The sequence below is a fragment of the Haliaeetus leucocephalus genome, unplaced genomic scaffold (genome assembly GCF_000737465.1).
Source record: "Haliaeetus leucocephalus isolate CR32 unplaced genomic scaffold, Haliaeetus_leucocephalus-4.0 Scaffold384, whole genome shotgun sequence".
NCBI classification, from domain to species: domain Eukaryota; kingdom Metazoa; phylum Chordata; class Aves; order Accipitriformes; family Accipitridae; genus Haliaeetus; species Haliaeetus leucocephalus.
Genome location: NW_010972820.1, coordinates 7576905 through 7594234, shown reverse-complemented (window position 1 = coordinate 7594234; position 17330 = coordinate 7576905). Strand labels below are relative to the sequence as shown.

Below are 17330 nucleotides of genomic sequence, written 5' to 3'. Positions count from 1 at the left end.
CCCTTTATCCGCGCCCGGGAGGTGAGGATGAATGGTTCGGTGGGACGCGCTTCAGCGGCGAGGTGCCGGATTACAGTACGCGCTGCGGGGGATACATTGATTATTCCTGGGTTGTGCTTTCCCGCTCCCCGGCAGTCCCTAATTACCCGATACAATACGGTACGGTACGGGGGTGTCCATTGTTCCGTTAGTCAAAATTGTAATTGTACGGGGTCTCTCGCTATGATTGCGGTACACCTTAAAATTATAATCTTTTTTTTTTTTCTAAAAAAAAAAAAAACCCCACGGTTGAAAGATAAACTGCGTTCCGTGTGGGTATGAGTAGGCTCCCCATAAAAATCTCTGTTTAGGCTGTCAAAGATAAGTTCGTTTTGCGTGCAACAATGTCTAATTTACATTCTCTGTTTCTGAAGCTTAAATCACTGACATTTTTCAGTATGAAAAGTTGAGCAGAACTCCTTTGCTCGTTTCGTGACTAAAATGAGCCTTGCTTGCCTGCTTCAGATGGCAGAGCGATTAGAGACACGGAGCGCGTTTTCCCCTGTGGCATGGAGAATGGGAAGAAACCGGGATTTTGCATAGTCTCAGCTGTGAGAGCAGCGAGCATCAAAAGGCAAGATAGCAACCAGACTTCAGTCTGTAAAATCCTAGAGCTCATCCACAGCGGTAAGGTCACGGCCGTTGTGAAGCAAAGGTGCTGCCACTCCCCTCGCTGCCTGAAAGAATCAGGCAGATGTTGGAAAAAAACAGATCTGATTGTTCGTTTTCGCAGAGCGGCAGGACCTCGCGGAGACCCTCGAGAAGGCTCTGCCGGCAGCGAGGAGCTGCAGGAGTCAGCCGCAGAGAGGGTCATGCCATGGGCTCAGTCCGTTCTGCGCACCCCAGGAACACAAGGTCTGGCCTCAGACTCACCAGCAGCAAGCATGAGAAGAAGCTGAGATCTATTTGTTTCTCGTCTGTAATATTTTAAAATACAGTGAGATCTGAAACTTGGGGAAACTGACTTGCGACTCTACAGGTAACCTCCAAAGGATGGTGCTTAATAAGGGAGTTTCCCTCCTTCTGCGCCCCATCACCACCGGCGACCTCATCTCTATGATTTGTTCGCCGTATTCTATCACAAACAAATCGGTACGGTTGAGCTCTCATTCAAGTATGGGAGATATTCCCAGAATCTCAAGGTATTCTCTCACACAGTAGGGATAAGACAGGCAATGCAAGGGGAAGGCTACACAATCTCATGTAGCCTCGGAGCTCTTTGAAACCTTTAGCTGGAAAAAGCAAGCCAACCTCAGACAGCTATTCTGCTTTGAATCACCACTACCTTGCTGGTACATGAAGCCATTCTGATGAAAAAGGCAAAATTCATTCTCGTATTAGGCACGTATCACTAGTTTCTCTGTAGAGCTGATAGCAGAGTTTTAATGAAAACCCTAGAACTTCTGCTAAAGAGAGTATTGCCTCAAATGGTTCTTGTTCCGTGAAACATAAGAAGGCTACTTCTCAACCCTTACTATAGATATTGTAATAAAGCACTGTTTCGCTGCATAAATTTAACAGGCTGAGTTGATAATCTGACAAAAAGATTCATCCCAAACTCCCAACATAAACAGAATTTCCTTTAGTATTGGAAGGGACTCTGGAGAGTGTATCTGCAAGCCCAAATGGTGCGAATTGTCTTCAGCAGGTTCCAGTGAGTAGACCAAAACGAACATCTTCAGGATCAAATCTGTCATTCCAGTTTTCCTGACTAACGGCTGAAGGTTTGGTTGTAAATTTAAGCACTTTCCGCCCCTCTTGCTACCAATTCTGAATACTGATCCTCGCTTCTTGATCACCAAAACCAGTGGCTTTCAGTTAGGGTTTTTTTCCGGTATTTTTCCAAATATTTTTGAATGGAGACGTGAACTTATGCCTCCTGACGGTAGGCTCACTTTTCTCAGTTACTTCTGGTAAGCTCCTTAAAAACAGCCTCCAGTCCCCCAGTACCTCATCAACCACCAGATGAAAGCCATGGTCTTAGAGCATATCCTGTTTTTCTCAGTTTCTAGTACAGGCTTGGGATGGATACAAAAGTTCTACCTCTCTGTGTCCTAATAATAGTATCTCTTCATCTGACAGCAGATTATTTCTGCAACTGTCACGATTCCTACTTTTCTAGAGCTGTTATTACCTTTATATGTTGCATATTATTATACTACATATTCTTGGGAAGTTGTTCTTCTAGTGATAGCATATGGAGGACCATCAACTGTCAACACAGAAGTTCATGCATTTAGAGTGCTCAGTCGTTATCTGACACACATCGTAGGTACCAAAATAAGTTTTGGAAACCGTCTAATTATTCCACTTGTTACTGGGGAGGGAATGACTAACAAAAAGGAACACTTTCAGGTTTTAATGGTAGCTCATGAACTCGTAAGGGGAGACAGAATATCAGAATCTATGGAAGCCATAAATATGTCAGTTGTACAATGGCATTGATCTGAACGTCTCCAAAAAGTTATGAGAAAATAAATCTGATATTTACATTATGGAGACCCTAACATTAAATACATATACTGAACTGTGACAGCACATATTTCTTGCGTGAAAACCTGTATTTTTGGTAAAGAAACCTGGTTCAGTAGTGCTTGATGTGGATTCTGCAAACATCTTAAACAGGTGAATAAAGGTGGCTGATTGGATCAATAGGGCTGCTCGCATTTAGTCTACCACACAGCGATACTGGGGTACATGGTATCAGAAGGCAGTTACCAGCCAAAGATGAAATCCTGATCCTGTGGAAATCAGTGATGATTCTCCTCCTGAGTTTAGTTAGACCAAATTCCTTGTGAAATTTCCAAGCTGATTTTAAATCAGTCTATTATAAAGTGTGCATTGGAAAGCAAGAATCCCATTTTCTTTAAAAAAAAACCAAACCAGCAGGGTTTTCAAAATACAATTCTGTTCTCATTCAACGGAAAACTAAGAAAATGAGGGGGGAAAAGCTTCATACTCCTTATTGTAACTCATCTTGAAAGGGAGTAGGAACTTCCCACAATGAGTGCGTGCCCTAACCACAGTGCAATAGGGTAAGTTCCTCACTGTCTTGCCTGTTGAAGGGTTTTGGGGTGGCTTTTTTTTTTTTGCTTCGCTCATTGATTACTGTCAAAGTTGGGGAGAAAAAAAGCCACGTGATCTGCCTTTCGGTGGTCGCTAAGTCACCTGCGAGACTGAGGTTTGGGTCCCTGCGGTATCTGAGTCACGGCAAGACCTTAGCTTTTCCGTCCATTGCCCGAGCGCGTGTTTTATGTACAAGGCGCTTTGCCAAGCTCTGTATTTTCGTTCTATCGTGGCTTTGCATTTCCAGCTCTGAATTTGCACTTGGATTTTTGCAAGCGCAGTAATTTGGACCTCCGAAAAACAAATATTGTTCATAAAACAACAGGTGTGAATGAGTTGCCTAAAATAAATCGCCCCAGGTTTAATCTATATTCTATTATTCATGTTCCTATTTATTAGTATTTGCATGTTTTAAAAGGGCACCTATGCGGATACTTAGCGGAGTTGCTTTTTAGCGAACAGGGAAGCGACGCTCGGCTATAACTAAGTTCGTTCTTCAGCTTGCCTCTATTAACGCGTAACTCTCTTTAGTGTTACTACTGAGCTATTTCTTCTCGTTCTCGCCTACCGGAGAGGACGAGACAAACAACCGGGCCTGATTTCCCAGCCGGGAGATCCACAAGCGGCGCGACGGCTTCGAAGCGAAAGGTTTTACGAGGCGACGGCGTCGGAAGAGACGGCGCTCCGGGGCCACACCGCAGGCGCCGCCACGGTTGTCAAAACTGGCACAACCGGGGCCCTTAGGGCAGGGGGGAGGCGGGAGGAAGGGGCCGAGGCCCCGCGGCCCCCGGCCCGCGGTAGGGGGGGCGGACGGGGTGGGGGGGATCGTCCCTGCCCGGGACCGCGGCGGCGGCGGCCGCGGCGAGAGCTCCCCCTCCCGTTCCTCTCCCTCTCAGCACGGTGGGAAACGCGTGATGGAACCCGGGATCGCGCAAGGTGTGGAAAAGCAGAAGGCTGCGTGCGTTCGTGCACGTCTAGAGGCACGCAGGTACACCCACCCGTCCGGGGGGAAAGCAGGCTGAAGGTGAAAAGGGCGGCTCGCGGGGTTGTTTTTCCCAGATAACAGCCGCAGACGGTGCAGGCCGAAGTGAAGATGCGGCTCTTAACGGCTTTCTCTTAATATTGCTGGTAATTTACCTTATTGTTCCCCGCTTGCCAAGGTGTTGGCAGCTCTCCATCAGGTTGCTTAGTAATGCCAGTCACCGTGGAAAACGTGTGTCTACGCAGCCTTTCACAAGCTAACCTATTCCCATTTCACCTGTACCTGAGGTGAAGCCATAATAAACAGCAATTTAAATTCAGGTATTTGGTTTGCTGAAGTGTTTAATTAAACAAAGAAATTCATTATATGTGTTCACAGAAAAGTACCATTACATTGATTATTATTTTTTTTTTGTGAACTGGAAACGTTCCTTTGACTTTTTGCACGACACGCTAAGGTGATAGATTATTTACGCCATCAGAAGCAAATAAATGCACTGAATACTTAAAATATTGGCTCCCAAACTTTTTTTTTTTCCGCAAGTACAGCCAGCCATTTTCAGACACATGGAAAACACACGTGAACTTCTCCTTCGCTTCAGTTCCACCCAATCCCCACTTCCACTTCAGTGATGTTATTTCACCCATACCTTTGAGAAGGGATACATTCCACTCGTTCCTGAGCTTGGACAAACGCCCACAGCATTACTCACACACAGTAGTGTCTGTACGTTCCTTTCTGCTGTGGATACTAATGTCAATCCAGAATTTCCTTAGACGATTAGAGGCTGTTCTGCAAAATGTCAAGAGGTAGCCTCTCCAAAGCAGACACAGTATGGCAGTTGAGATGGGAGTAGTGGCAGCTTTCCAAATATGAAGGCCTGGAAATGCTTGGAGGTACTTTAATATTGATGAATATTTCATTTTTTGTGCTGCTTTGGGGTGTCAGTGTCAAATCTGTACAGATTAATGGTAAGATAGGGCCTTAATACTGTTAATGCTTTTTAAAGTTCTGGCAAACAGAGAGAAACTTTATTTAACTTATTAAATCATTAATTAATGATTGCTCTTCTTGCCTGAAACTTCACGTGATTTGATAAACAGAAAGAAATGTTAACTCGTTTCTCTGGTTCTTTGTTAAATACTTCCGAGTCTTCTGTTAAAATGCCTTTTTGTTTCTTGTTTCATTTCTCATGTTCCCTACATCAAAAGTAGGCAAGGACAAGTCTTTTCCTTCTTCAGCATCAGAGAACATCCACACCATTAAAAATCAATCAATATGAAGCCTTTAAAAAAGTATCAGCAATGCATTAAAAACCAAATTAGTAAAATATGGCCCGGACACCAGTATTGACTTCGGGGAAAAATCTTTATCATCTGTCTACTGCTACACCCTATCTATCCACTATTGTTATTCAGTGACGCTGCTGTGACGCTTTCGTATTCAATATAATGCCGAAGATCAGGTAGAGGAAAGTGAAGGACCTATGGATGAGCAAGAATCTTAGACACATTATACCAGATTTGAAGTTGGCTGTGACAAACTATGCATTTGCAGCCTCTAGACTTCATTACGGTTAAGGACTGTATCTCTGAACGAAACTTGTGAATCTTTTAAAGTTCATTGGGTTCAAAACAGTGGTCTACTTGCTCTGTCATACAGGTTGGTAAGAGCATATACCTAGCCCTACTTTCTTGAGGGCCGCTTATTTCCTTGTGGCTGACACCCAAAATGCTGACCTCCAACGGGTGCTTTGGAGAAGGTCTGAGGTACCTGAGAAACCCTCCTGCTCTCTCCATGTCCAGCCTGTTTCTCACATACCTCGAAAGCAGGGAACTGTCAAAGTCAGAAGCAAAACTGGTGAGGGGTGGAGACTTGCGCTCTCTGCAGCTGTAAAGCTGCCTCCAGGGTGAACTGCGAATATTTACAGTCAAGGCAAACTCATTTCTTCACCTGTCATTTCTCAACAACAGCCATTTCAACCCCTTCCCATTCTTTTACTTCTCCACGCAAAAGAAGGCTGGAGAGAGTCTTCTTGTTTTCACTTTAACAGGTAAGTCTCCCATATGCCACAATGACAGGAGAAGGGGAGAGGCTGTGTGGGATTAGGATACAGCAGAAAGATCTCCCTTCTTTTTAACTTCATTCTTTTTTTTTAATAAATCAATTGTGCTGATACATTCCTGGAAATTTTATTACAGTATTCTACATCAAGTTCTTCCTAAAAGAAAGCCCTCCTCTCTTTGTCTTTCTCTGAAGAATAGAATTTTTTACAATAAAGATAGTGGTTTATACATTTTCTTATAATCCTGTATTCCCTCTGTGAGCTTTGTTGCATGATATAGTATGTCAGTTTAAGTAACGTCTGTCAAGGGATGGAAAACAATTACAGGTTCTTTTCATTCATAAAAGTCATTCTGGAGTTTCTTCATCCTTAATTTTCTTGTCATGCTTTCAAAACATTATATCATTTTGTCCAAATTACCCCCTGCATTGCATATACAAGATACAGTGGGTTATTCTTTTCCTTCCTGGACCCAAAGAAACATGTCAAGGTATCTACAGTGACATATACTAAATGATTTAGACTTGGGTAAAGTTGGACTTTGACGTGTCATTATTTGACAATTACTCTTCTACTGCAATGCTTGCTTTCCTGCCAGCATCTCACCAGAATCCTACATGACATGTGATTCAATCTCTTGATCTTCTCAGTTACATTTACATGAATTTTACACATCCTAATATGTAATGGCAATGCATTCACATCGCTGTGGCAAAAAGACTGTCAAAAAAACCCCAAACATATTTTGAGAATGTACAAGAGAAATATATTCAGGACTAGGATGTGGCACCTGTTTTCAGGTAGGAAAATGTTCTTTATTCAGCAAATCAAAGAATAGCTGAGATTGGAAGGGACGTCTGGAGATGATATAGTCCAACGTCTCTGCTCAAAGCAGAGCAGGTTGGTTCTGTGTCCAGTCATGTTTTGAATATCTCCAAGGATGGAGACTCCACAGCGTCTCTGGACTGCCGGTTCCTCTGTTTTATCACCTTCACAGTAAAAAACCCTTTTTCTTATGTTTAAATGGAATTTGCTGTATTTCAGTTTGTGCCCATGTGTCCCTTGTCCTTTCAGGGAGAAGAGCCTGGCTCCACCATCTCTACTTTTCCCCCATCAGGTATTTATACACATTGATGAGATGCCCCCTGAGCCTTCTCTTCTCCTGGCTGAACAACCCCACAACTCTCTGCCTCTTCTCATACGTCAGATGTGCCAGTCCCTTCTTCATCTCTGTGGCCCTCTACTGTCCTTGTTCCAGTGTGTCCATATCTCTCTTATATTGGAGAGCCCAGACCTGGCCCCAGTACTCCAGATGTGTCTCACCAGGGCTGAGTAGAGAGGAAGGCTCACCTCCCTCAGCCTGCTGGCAGTGCTCTTCCTAATGCACCCCAACGTTCTTTGCTGCGAGGGTGCACTGCTGGCTCACGTTCAGCTTCTTGAATGCCAGGGTCCTCGGGGTCTTCTCTGCAAAGCTGCTTTCTAGCCAGTCCCACACCCATATTGCTACAAATACTATTCCTCTCTGGGTGCAGGACTTCACATTTCTTTGCTGAACTTCATGAGATTCTCATCAGCCCATTTCTCCTGCAATTTATTCAATTTGCTTTGATTTATGATCTTTTAGGTAATTAGTATAACTATTATCTGGAAAGATTTTGTTTTCCTGAACTGTGTTGCTTTCCCTAATTAAATCATGCATGTACCAGTAATGATAATAATCTATGTCTCTTACCGCCATAACCAGAAATAGATTTTGCTCAGACAGTCCTGAGAATCCTTCTCTACACAGGTAGGGTTTCTTGCCTTAAAACAGGATCAATGTGTGTATCCATCTCCACCCGAGATTCTTGAAGTCAGGTGTGGTTATCAATTTATTTTCACAACACTACTAGTTAAAGCAGACCACTCCCTTTCAGAGGGTGCTGATGGGAGACAGTCACATACAACTTCCATCCTACCCAGCCAGCCCGGCGAAGGCTTGCCACAAGACTTCAGCTTTGGGTAACTTCTGGGAGTCAAGGGTCAAGAACTCCATGCATATCTCGATTAGCATGCACTGAAATCCTGCCCACATACATGCTGTGGGCCATGCTGTGGTTTATTCCAAGTAGCACTACAGGTCCCCAGGTGCACCACCATTCCTGCAAGCTCAGGCAGCAATTCAATTGGCTTGCAGAGCCAAGGGTCTGTATTATTGCTTCCTTTCACCCCCGGAACAACGTGAGAAATTGCCTCTTGCATATTGTAAGTGTGTCACAGCTAGTGCCTTTTAAGCCCTGGTGTGAGGAGCTGTAGACTGAGGTTTATTGGCTCTACCTGAACTGCCAACACCAAAACCAGGTCCAAGGCCATCTTCAAAACCTAGCCACCCATATGATTAGTTGGGGTCTTCTTGTCTGTTGTTAACTAATATTACAACTACCAGTTAGTATTACAGCTATTTTGCAGATGCAAAATCATCAGGAGAGAGATAAAGTAACAAAACACATGTAGTTGAAGAGTCTCGCGGCCTCAACTAGAACCCAGCTCTTATGTCTTGTAGGGCAGTCCTGTCACCATTAGAACATGTAATCTAACCTTCTCGGAAAAAAATGAAATGTGAGCCTCCCTTTGAACCAGCTTGACTCTGAGCTCACTCATGAAACGCCAACGACCTTTGAAAGAACACTGGGATGGCACCATTGACAGATTTTGCCTCAGTTGGCTGCAAATAAAGTTATTTGAAATAACTGCCAAAGCTGTAATTTATCAGACTTTTTCACAGATTCCACAAAGGCAAGGAAATTCAAAGTTGAAAGGCTTTCTCCAGGCAGCACATGCCAGGCATTTGTGCATGAATTGCAGGAGGGGAAATGATATGTTTCTTTTAGAGCTGTTGTTGCCATCATGGAAAGCGAACAAGCATCTGTGCTTCGGAAATCAGTGGAAGGAAGGTGTTCCGTGAAAGGGAGCATGTGGGAAAGCGGCTTAAAATGGTGAGAGTGTATGAAAGTAGCAGGAGTTCTGAATGCCATTGGGGAGAAGAACTGGAACAAGGCTGACACATGGAAAGGTGGTGAGAAAGCAAAAAGAAATGCAAAGAGGAGTACACTGAAGGGTAAAAAAAAAGAGACTTTTGGCTAGAGAATAGGTCTGAGCAAATTCCAAGAGTGAGAGAGGAACAGAGAAAGAGGAAAAAATATAGGGCAGATGGAAAGTGTATCTATTGGATGATTGTGCAGGTGAACGTGTATGTTAAAGTTTTGGTGTGTTTTACTGTGGAAACAGATATGAAGCTGAAAATCAGATGTCCAGGCAGGACTGCTGATACAGCAATGATCTGCAGGACTGCTGATATAGCAATGATCCATACATTTATACTACAGAAAGTCTGTAAGATGACTGTCCTCTGTAGCATTTGCCACTGATCCTGAAAAAATTGGAAGACTCACATTTAGTAATATTTAATTCAAGAGGACTGCTTACCTTAAATCACCATAAGTAAGGGTTGTACTGCCAGCTCTAAGGTTCTTAATTTCACTCCGGGGCTGACGATTTCCTGTGTCACTACACTGTGAAGCTGAATCCAGAATAACAATTTCATACTTGAGTGCCCAGAGCCAGGCAGATGCTTTGCATAAAAGTGTTCTCTTGTGCGTGTGGAGTGCCTGCAGCTCCCCCCGGGAGGTGGTGGGTGCTAAGCACCTCCGAAAACCAGGTCACCGTCACTCGGGAGCTCAGAAAGGAACCGAGGTGCCAAAGTTTAAGACTAAACTTACAAGCAAGTGACATCGTCGTGGAAGAGTGTGTATCTGAAGGACTGCTGTGCTTTTGGTCATTTGAATTTTGGTATGTAATAGGTATGTGTTTGTAAATCGGATGTTTGCATAGCTTGTAACACCCTCCAGAGATAATATGAGGATAAAAGAAAGAGGGAATGAGAGAGAGAGAAAAAAAGAAGATGGGGGAATTAATAAAACAGAAAGAGATGGAGATGTTGTTCAAGGCTTCTTTTAGACTAGCTTGGGCATGCCTCATGGGCTCTGAATGCAAACTAGTAGTTAGGAGGCTTAAAATAAACATAATGAAGTGGGGTTTCTTCCACATAACGCATAATAAAACTGTGGAACAAATGTCCACGGGATGTTTGGGGGAGCAAAAGTCTAAATAGCTTCGAAGAATAGTTTAGAAGAGCCAGACTTGGAAGTTCTGGAAAACAGATCCATTTTGGTTTATTAAACGTGGTAGACTTGACAGAGCATTTGGTACAAGAAGGCTCTAAAGTGTGGTAAGGTGGAAGCTGGGTGGACATACCGCAGGACATACTTCTCCGTACTTGCTTGATTTCTCATTCTCTTCCCTTAAGCATTTGGTACTGGCTTTTATCAGAGACAGGATATACTACCTTAGATGCTCCTTTCATCTGACTCAATACTTTTATATTCTATTTTGCATTAGTAACTTATGGTTTCCTTTCTATAGCTTACTTAACCGTGTTGGCCTAGATCAATTGTTCTTTCTCTTGTACAGCAGCAGTAACTATGATTGCTACAATGTTCAAATTTTAATCATTTTAAAGCATGTACTGAAGTGGCAGGCAGACATTTTAATTACAGGAATTAAAAGCAGAAGAGATGCGAGTGAGTCAAGTGCTAGGTAAAAATAAATGCATCACCCCCTTGTACCCTGAGGGTCATCACTCTTTGCCTCTAATGGATTGATAACAGGATAAATTCAAAAGCAGAGGGAATCGTACTGAAAAAACACCTATATTGAACAAAAGGGTTTACCTAGACCAGGGGAAAATGTATAGATAATACAGTATAGTATAGATGAATACCTTTGTTTATCTTGTTTTAATTTCCCCAAAGCCATTTAGTCGGTGCTACTTAAAATACGTTATTTTGTTCAGACACAGAATTACAAGGATGGATTCAAATGATTTTGTTTAACCTGGGCTTTCTAACTCAAATTTTAAAACCATTTTCTTTATCATCCAGGTTGACTTTCACATATTGAGACTTGGTTCCCAGAAAGACATTACTCTCCACCTGGTAGCAAGGTAGCGAGTGGGCACAGAGGGAGAGGACCCCCTTAGAAAACCTTTTCCTTGAGTGCTCTGGGCTTTAAAGTTGATCAGTAAACAGCAAGCCAGTGCCGAGTCTCTGGTGCGACATGCTCGTGCTGTGGAGCACTGCTCAGGGAGTGGGTAGTAGCTTTCTTGGGAACTGGATCTTTCAGGCATGCTTCAAAAGGGACTCATAAATAGAAAAGTACAGAAGCCCAGGTGGAGGTAACAAGGGCATCAGTGACTTCTGCAAAGTTTACTTCAGAAGAAATGTGCAGCCAGCCTCAGTGGAGAATACATAGCTTCCCATCTAAGTAAAAAAATAGAGAAAGACAGAATAAAGTGTATAGATCTTCTCCCCTCAAACCCAGCATTACTAGCAGAAAGAACATTTAGTATTGTATCTATGTTTTGATTATGCACGTGAATAGCAAGCAGCAAAATACAAACAACACTTCATAAATTACATATATTTAGTGCCTGAGAAATAAACATTTTAACTGAGAAATGCTTCCATTTATTTATTTAAATCCATATAAAATGTGTATGTTGTATATGTTTGCCAGTTTCCTCCTATACTATGACTTTAATACCTGGGTTTTATCACTACCTAGTAATTGTGGAATGATTTAGATAGAGTTTTTCAATCTATTTTTTCACCTAACATTCAAAATCCCTTTTTTTTCCTGCTGGATCCTCCCAAATTGCATCATATTCTGTGATTTTAAGGGATGCTGAGATAGAACTCACTGGAAAAAAAATCCATAGAAAATCTATAGATTTGTGGGGCGGGAGTTTAATAGAGGGCATGTGAGTAAGCCTTTGTTCAGCATGGCTGTCATTTCCTCTTTGCTGCATTTCACTCTTGCCCAGACCACGAACTCCTTAGGCAAGGGACCATCTCCTTTGTTCTGGTTTTGAAATGTGTCTGGTTGGAGTTTTCCACTGCTACTAGAGTTCAATTAAATACAAATAATAAATAGTTAATAGGTTGCCAAGCTGCAGAGGTGGGGCTAATCAGCTGAGGCTTCATGGGGTGGTTAATGATGGATTAGGAATGGGGGAACTGATAAAGCTGAATATTTAAAGGCTAATATTGTACAGGATGATGGATGCTTTGTCAGCTTCAACTGCATATGACCAGAACTAACATTGTGCTTATCTTCCTCCTCCTTCTTCTGTAGATTACTCGGCTCCAAAACATGGGTGTTTTGAGAGTCTCTGTCCAAATTCCCCTGAGTGGAGCACTGCCCATCAGAGGGGACGGCCTAAGAGGCTGTCTTACAATTGAAATTGGTTTGGGAGGTGAAAAAACAGTGACTCTGTGAAGGAGGGGTGTTATCAGCTGCACACTCGTCTGCTCCTGTTCCTACTCAGCTTGCTGAAATGGAGGGATTTCAATTGATTTTGTTTTCTTTGCAGTGCTGGCTGGCGAGCCAGTGAGAAGGGAGCTGTGTTCTGCAAGCGTGCAGCACAGGAGGGGCACGTCCCACTGCCTGTGCAGCGCTGCTGAGAGCTACCGGGAGCTTTGGCTTCTCATCCGTGCCATGGACTGATGAGCTACTGTATTACTGCGTTTTGTGTGCAGAGTGAAAAGGGTAACATACACCTACTCATACAAAGGATCGCTATATATCACAGCTATATTTATTTATTTGTTAAATAAAATAAAAATAATTATGCATTTATTATCGTTTATTAACCAGCAACACATCATGTTCTGATATTGGTATCTCAGTAGGTATATTTAGGCTCAAAAATTAATACCTTTCAGTGCCAAATTCTGTCCAAGGGATGTGACTCCTGCTGAAATCAACTGATGATGCTAACAGCTAAATGATGCTGTTTTTTCAGCATCTAACTATAGGATCAATAAGGCCTTCGTCCTTCTCGGTAGTCTGTCAGCTAGTAGGAAGACAGGCAGCCTTGTAGACAAGACACAGACAACGAGGTCAAGAGAAGTGGATTCTTTTCTCAGTTTGCCTTAGGGGTTTTGCAAAGCCTTGGACAAATCACACAATCTTTCTGTTAAACCTCCTGACTTCCAAAATGGAAATGATCATAACTGTCTACTTCCCCAGGATGTTATGGAGTAAATCAATTCCCTGTATGTAGGGGGGGTGGGATGGGGAAACAACTGCCTGGATGCTTTGGAAGGAACACACGTATTTTTGTTAGTTTTCATTTTTGTGAACAGCCTCGAGTGCACCTAAGCTTTAACATGTTAAAAAATTAAGCAACATCTAGAAGAAGATTTGGTTATATAGGCATGGTATAGTTAGTATAATATATTAACATTGCTGGTCTCATTCTCCTATGGAGATCATTTATTTTGGATAAGGCCAGAGTAACTATGAAAGATTGAAAGGTCAAATGTTCCCAATCAAATGAGAGTGCTTTGCAATTGTTTTACTTTAGATGGTAGTCAGGAAAATATTTCCAGATTCCATTTGTTAGAAAAGATACCCAGAGCCGGCATTAGTGGTGGCTTTGATGCATTCCCTGGTACATTAGTCCATAGCATGCTGATGTAAACAGAAGTGTCTCTTCACCTTTCATCTTTGTTCTTCAACTTTGATACTGGCCCCCTGCAGTGGCTTCTTTCTCCTCCTGGGGAGGCTTAACAAAGTCAATTGATAGAGAAGAAAAGAGCTTCATTTTTCTTCTCTACTTAAGACTCTAAAGAAATAGACACATCTATTGTACAGTCCCTGAAGCTCTTGAAATAGTGTGGGTTTTTCTCGCTAAACCTGAGGGGAAATGAGCCAAGAAAGAAGGAAAAAAAAAAAAAGCACGCAGTTTTGTCCACAACTTAAAATATAAGAAGTGCATCATAATTTCACTTCTGATGTTTTTTTGGAGAGAAAAAATGAGATAGTATAAATTACAGGCAGCGCAAGCAGCATTGCCTATGATAAGTTGGTCCATCATTACCCATCATAAGACCCTGGTTTTTGATGCCTGTAACTGGCAAATATTAACTAATTTGTAATGATTTTTTCTGTGACTGGTGTATCAGCTTGAAGCTGATTTTTAAAATACTTCAGTCAGTTTGCAAAATAAGGTTGGCAAAAAATACATTTTGCTTGTGTTAAAAAATATTGTTGGACTGCATGACTGAGAAACTCCCCTATCTCCATGCTCTAAAACTGAAATTTGGCAAAGGATTTGCCAAGGATTTGATGGGTGGGGAATGTCTCAGACTGTTTCCATTAAAAAATGTAAATACAGACCTCTGGTCAGAATGGTCTTTCCACATTCTACTGTCTGAAAAGTCCAACAGTAATGGATATCTGCTGTAGGTTTACTGGGAACAGGCAGGGCTTTCCAGCAATGGCTTTTCCTAGCAACAGAGGCCTTTGTGGAGGTGAGTGCAAGAACTGAGAGAGGGTTATGCTGTTGCTCCCCACAGTCCCACCCATAAACATGTATGAAAAGAAGAAGAGTCCATGATTAGGATGCAGGCTGTGCAGACAGGAGGATGATTGGAACTTAATGAGAAAAAGATGAGGAGGCTGTGACAAGAATGAAAGAACAGTAGCCAGTAGAGATGGTGTGTGGAACTGAAGTGAAGAAGCGAGGAGGTCGGGAGAAAGGAACCATGTACTTGGACCAGGAGTCAAAAATGGACTACTGAAGTAAGACTGTTACGTTCTTAAGGGAAAGGGATGAAGGCATTGGGCTGAGAGTGAGAAACAGAGGGTCCTTGGGTATTACAGAATAATCTTTTCAAAGAGTCTCTGTGGTCAAAAAAAAGCTGTGAAACTCACAAAATGTGTTTTATTTCTCTGGCGATTGCTGCATTTAAAGAACATCAATCTACTGCTGGTGAATCCTGAGGAAGCTCTAGTGGCAGTGTGCAGCGTTGTGGATATCAAGGGTCTTGACCTAGTTCTAAACCATTTGGACTTAGGAGAATTCTACATAAAGGGGGCAGAAGTGTTCAGTTTCTTAGGCTGTAACACAAAGAACAGTGATTTTGAAAAGCTAAGGTCTAACATGTTAGAAAATGGTAGGTTTACTGCCCATAGTACCCTAGTTCTCCTCAGTTTATATGTATTATTTTAAGCAGACTTTAATTGCATAATCATGTTAGTTTTTCACAGAACACTTACCACATTAAGTGCAAGAATGGATATGGCTCAGGAAATGAATCAAGGAACTTGTCACCATTACAGGATGAGGTGCCTTGGTAGCTCCTCTTAAGTGCATCCCTCCAGCAATTTTCATTAACTTAGTCTTTCTGCACAGAAACATGCCATTGCTTTCTGTCATTTTTTAGACTGTGTTCATGAGCTGAAAATCTCTATTTCGCAACAGTTTGTTCTGTGACACTAGCTAACTAAACTGACTCAGTGGCAGCTCCTTCAAAGCAAAACTTTATTCTCTCAGAGATAGGCAGCAGAGAAAGCAAAGTTTTGACACCAGAACCGTAACTCTCCTGTCATCTTTCCAGGTTTTTTGCAGGTTCTCTCCATTCTAGTTTTTCCCCTCTCCAGTTTGGGAGAGGCCGCTTATGAGATGCCACATTCATGTCCAGCTGTTGTTGACTCCACAAACCCCCTTCCGTAGGGCAGTAACTTTTACAGTTTTGGTGCCCATTTTGAGTCATCTCAGGCATAAGAACAATAAACACCCCGTTTTTCAAGAGTTATTTGTGCTTTCCTGGACTGCATTTCATCCTTCTTTGTGATGGAATTGTTTTCTATTTGCACCTTCTTTTACAGTATCCTTCAATGTAACTCTTTTTAATCATGTGGAAGAATGCAAACAAAATAAAGTGACCTGTATCTTGCATTTGTAAAGGTAAAAAATGTAGCACCCTCATTTTTCACATGAATGTAGTCAATGGGACTGTTTTCTCATCAGAACTCTGCCTGATTTGTTGCAACAAAGCCTGGAAGTTATAGAAGGAGTGAATGTAAGTGATTGTAGACAGAATAGATCATATTCTTGCTGAAGTATTTGTGGAATTGAGGAAGTCACTCAAATCCAATTTCTGAAGATGGCCAGTGAATTTTCCTCCTCTGGGGTACAGAAAATCCATTCTCTGAATTCACAAAAGCTTTGGGTGCATGTAGCTGCAAAGAGGTGTCAGTGATTGCTGTGCTCAGTATAAACGAAAGACTGTATGATATACAGTAGACCACACTGCAGAATTGCAGGACCCAGAAGCCTTCAGGTGGCCACTCAAAATGAGTTGTCACTTTTGATGTTAACCATTTGGTTGAAAGTACCTCTTCAGCTCACAAGGAGGCGGTTCATAAACCCCTCAGCTGTGCCACAGCAGAGCACCATAGGACAAACCTACAAGGAAACAGAGCATGCAGTAAGGCCTACTGGTGCCACATCCCAAACAACTATGGGGAAAAAAAACCCCACCAAACCCAGAATGCCCATACACTGCAATTATCATAGAATGGTTTGGGTTGGAAGGGACCTTAAAGATCATCTAGTTCCACCCCCCCTGCCATGGGCAGGGACACCTTCCACTAGACCAGGTTGCTCAAAGCCCCATCCAACCTGGCCTTGAACACTTCCAGGGGTGGGACAATGAAAATAGAAAAATATGAAAATAGAATATGAAAAAAAACCCCCAAAATAGAAAACATGGCTGTGTAGCTAAAGACTACACGGTGAACACTTCATGTGGGAACCTGAACTCTCTTGCCCGTTGGTCTCTGTACGCAACACTGGGAGCAGACAGAGCACGTCCCTTTCTGCGGGTCATCCCCTGTCAGCCAAGGGCCCTGGCCCAGCGCGGGGAGCGCTTCTCCTCCAGCCTGGCCCTCTGCCCGGCCCACACACACCGCTCTGGGAGGTGACAAGCGCCGAGCGGGGAAGAGAGGCGGCAGCCCTTCACCCAGCGCAAGGGCTTAGGGTGAAGAAAAAGAGGAGATGTGCCCTGCAGGGATCAGGGCCCCTTCCCCAGGAGCCGACCTCCTTCATCCAGACACCCCTCACCTCCGACACCGCTACCCCCCGCCAAACCGCCACAGCCGTCAGGCGAGGAAGCCCTGTGGGAGGGGGAAGGGAGAGCCTTGCCGCCCTCGCTTTACGGCCCGGCGTGTTTTGCGACGCCCAAGATGGCTGCCCCCAGGGCACAATGAGCCCGCTCCGGCCGCCGCCGC

At 43.1% G+C, this 17330-nt stretch overlaps 1 protein-coding gene across 1 annotated transcript in view; it reads left to right on the top strand.

Moving 5' to 3' along the window:
- The first annotated feature begins 3042 nt into the window (after positions 1 to 3042).
- The window catches only part of PDSS2 (prenyl (decaprenyl) diphosphate synthase, subunit 2), a 135054-nt gene continuing 120766 nt past the window's right edge, over positions 3043 to 17330 (top strand). Inside the window, exons 1-2 of the mRNA XM_010573449.1 lie at positions 3043 to 3074; positions 3637 to 3902. Coding sequence (XP_010571751.1) covers positions 3043 to 3074; positions 3637 to 3902 — 298 coding nt within the window. The remainder of the gene's footprint in view (positions 3075 to 3636; positions 3903 to 17330) is intronic.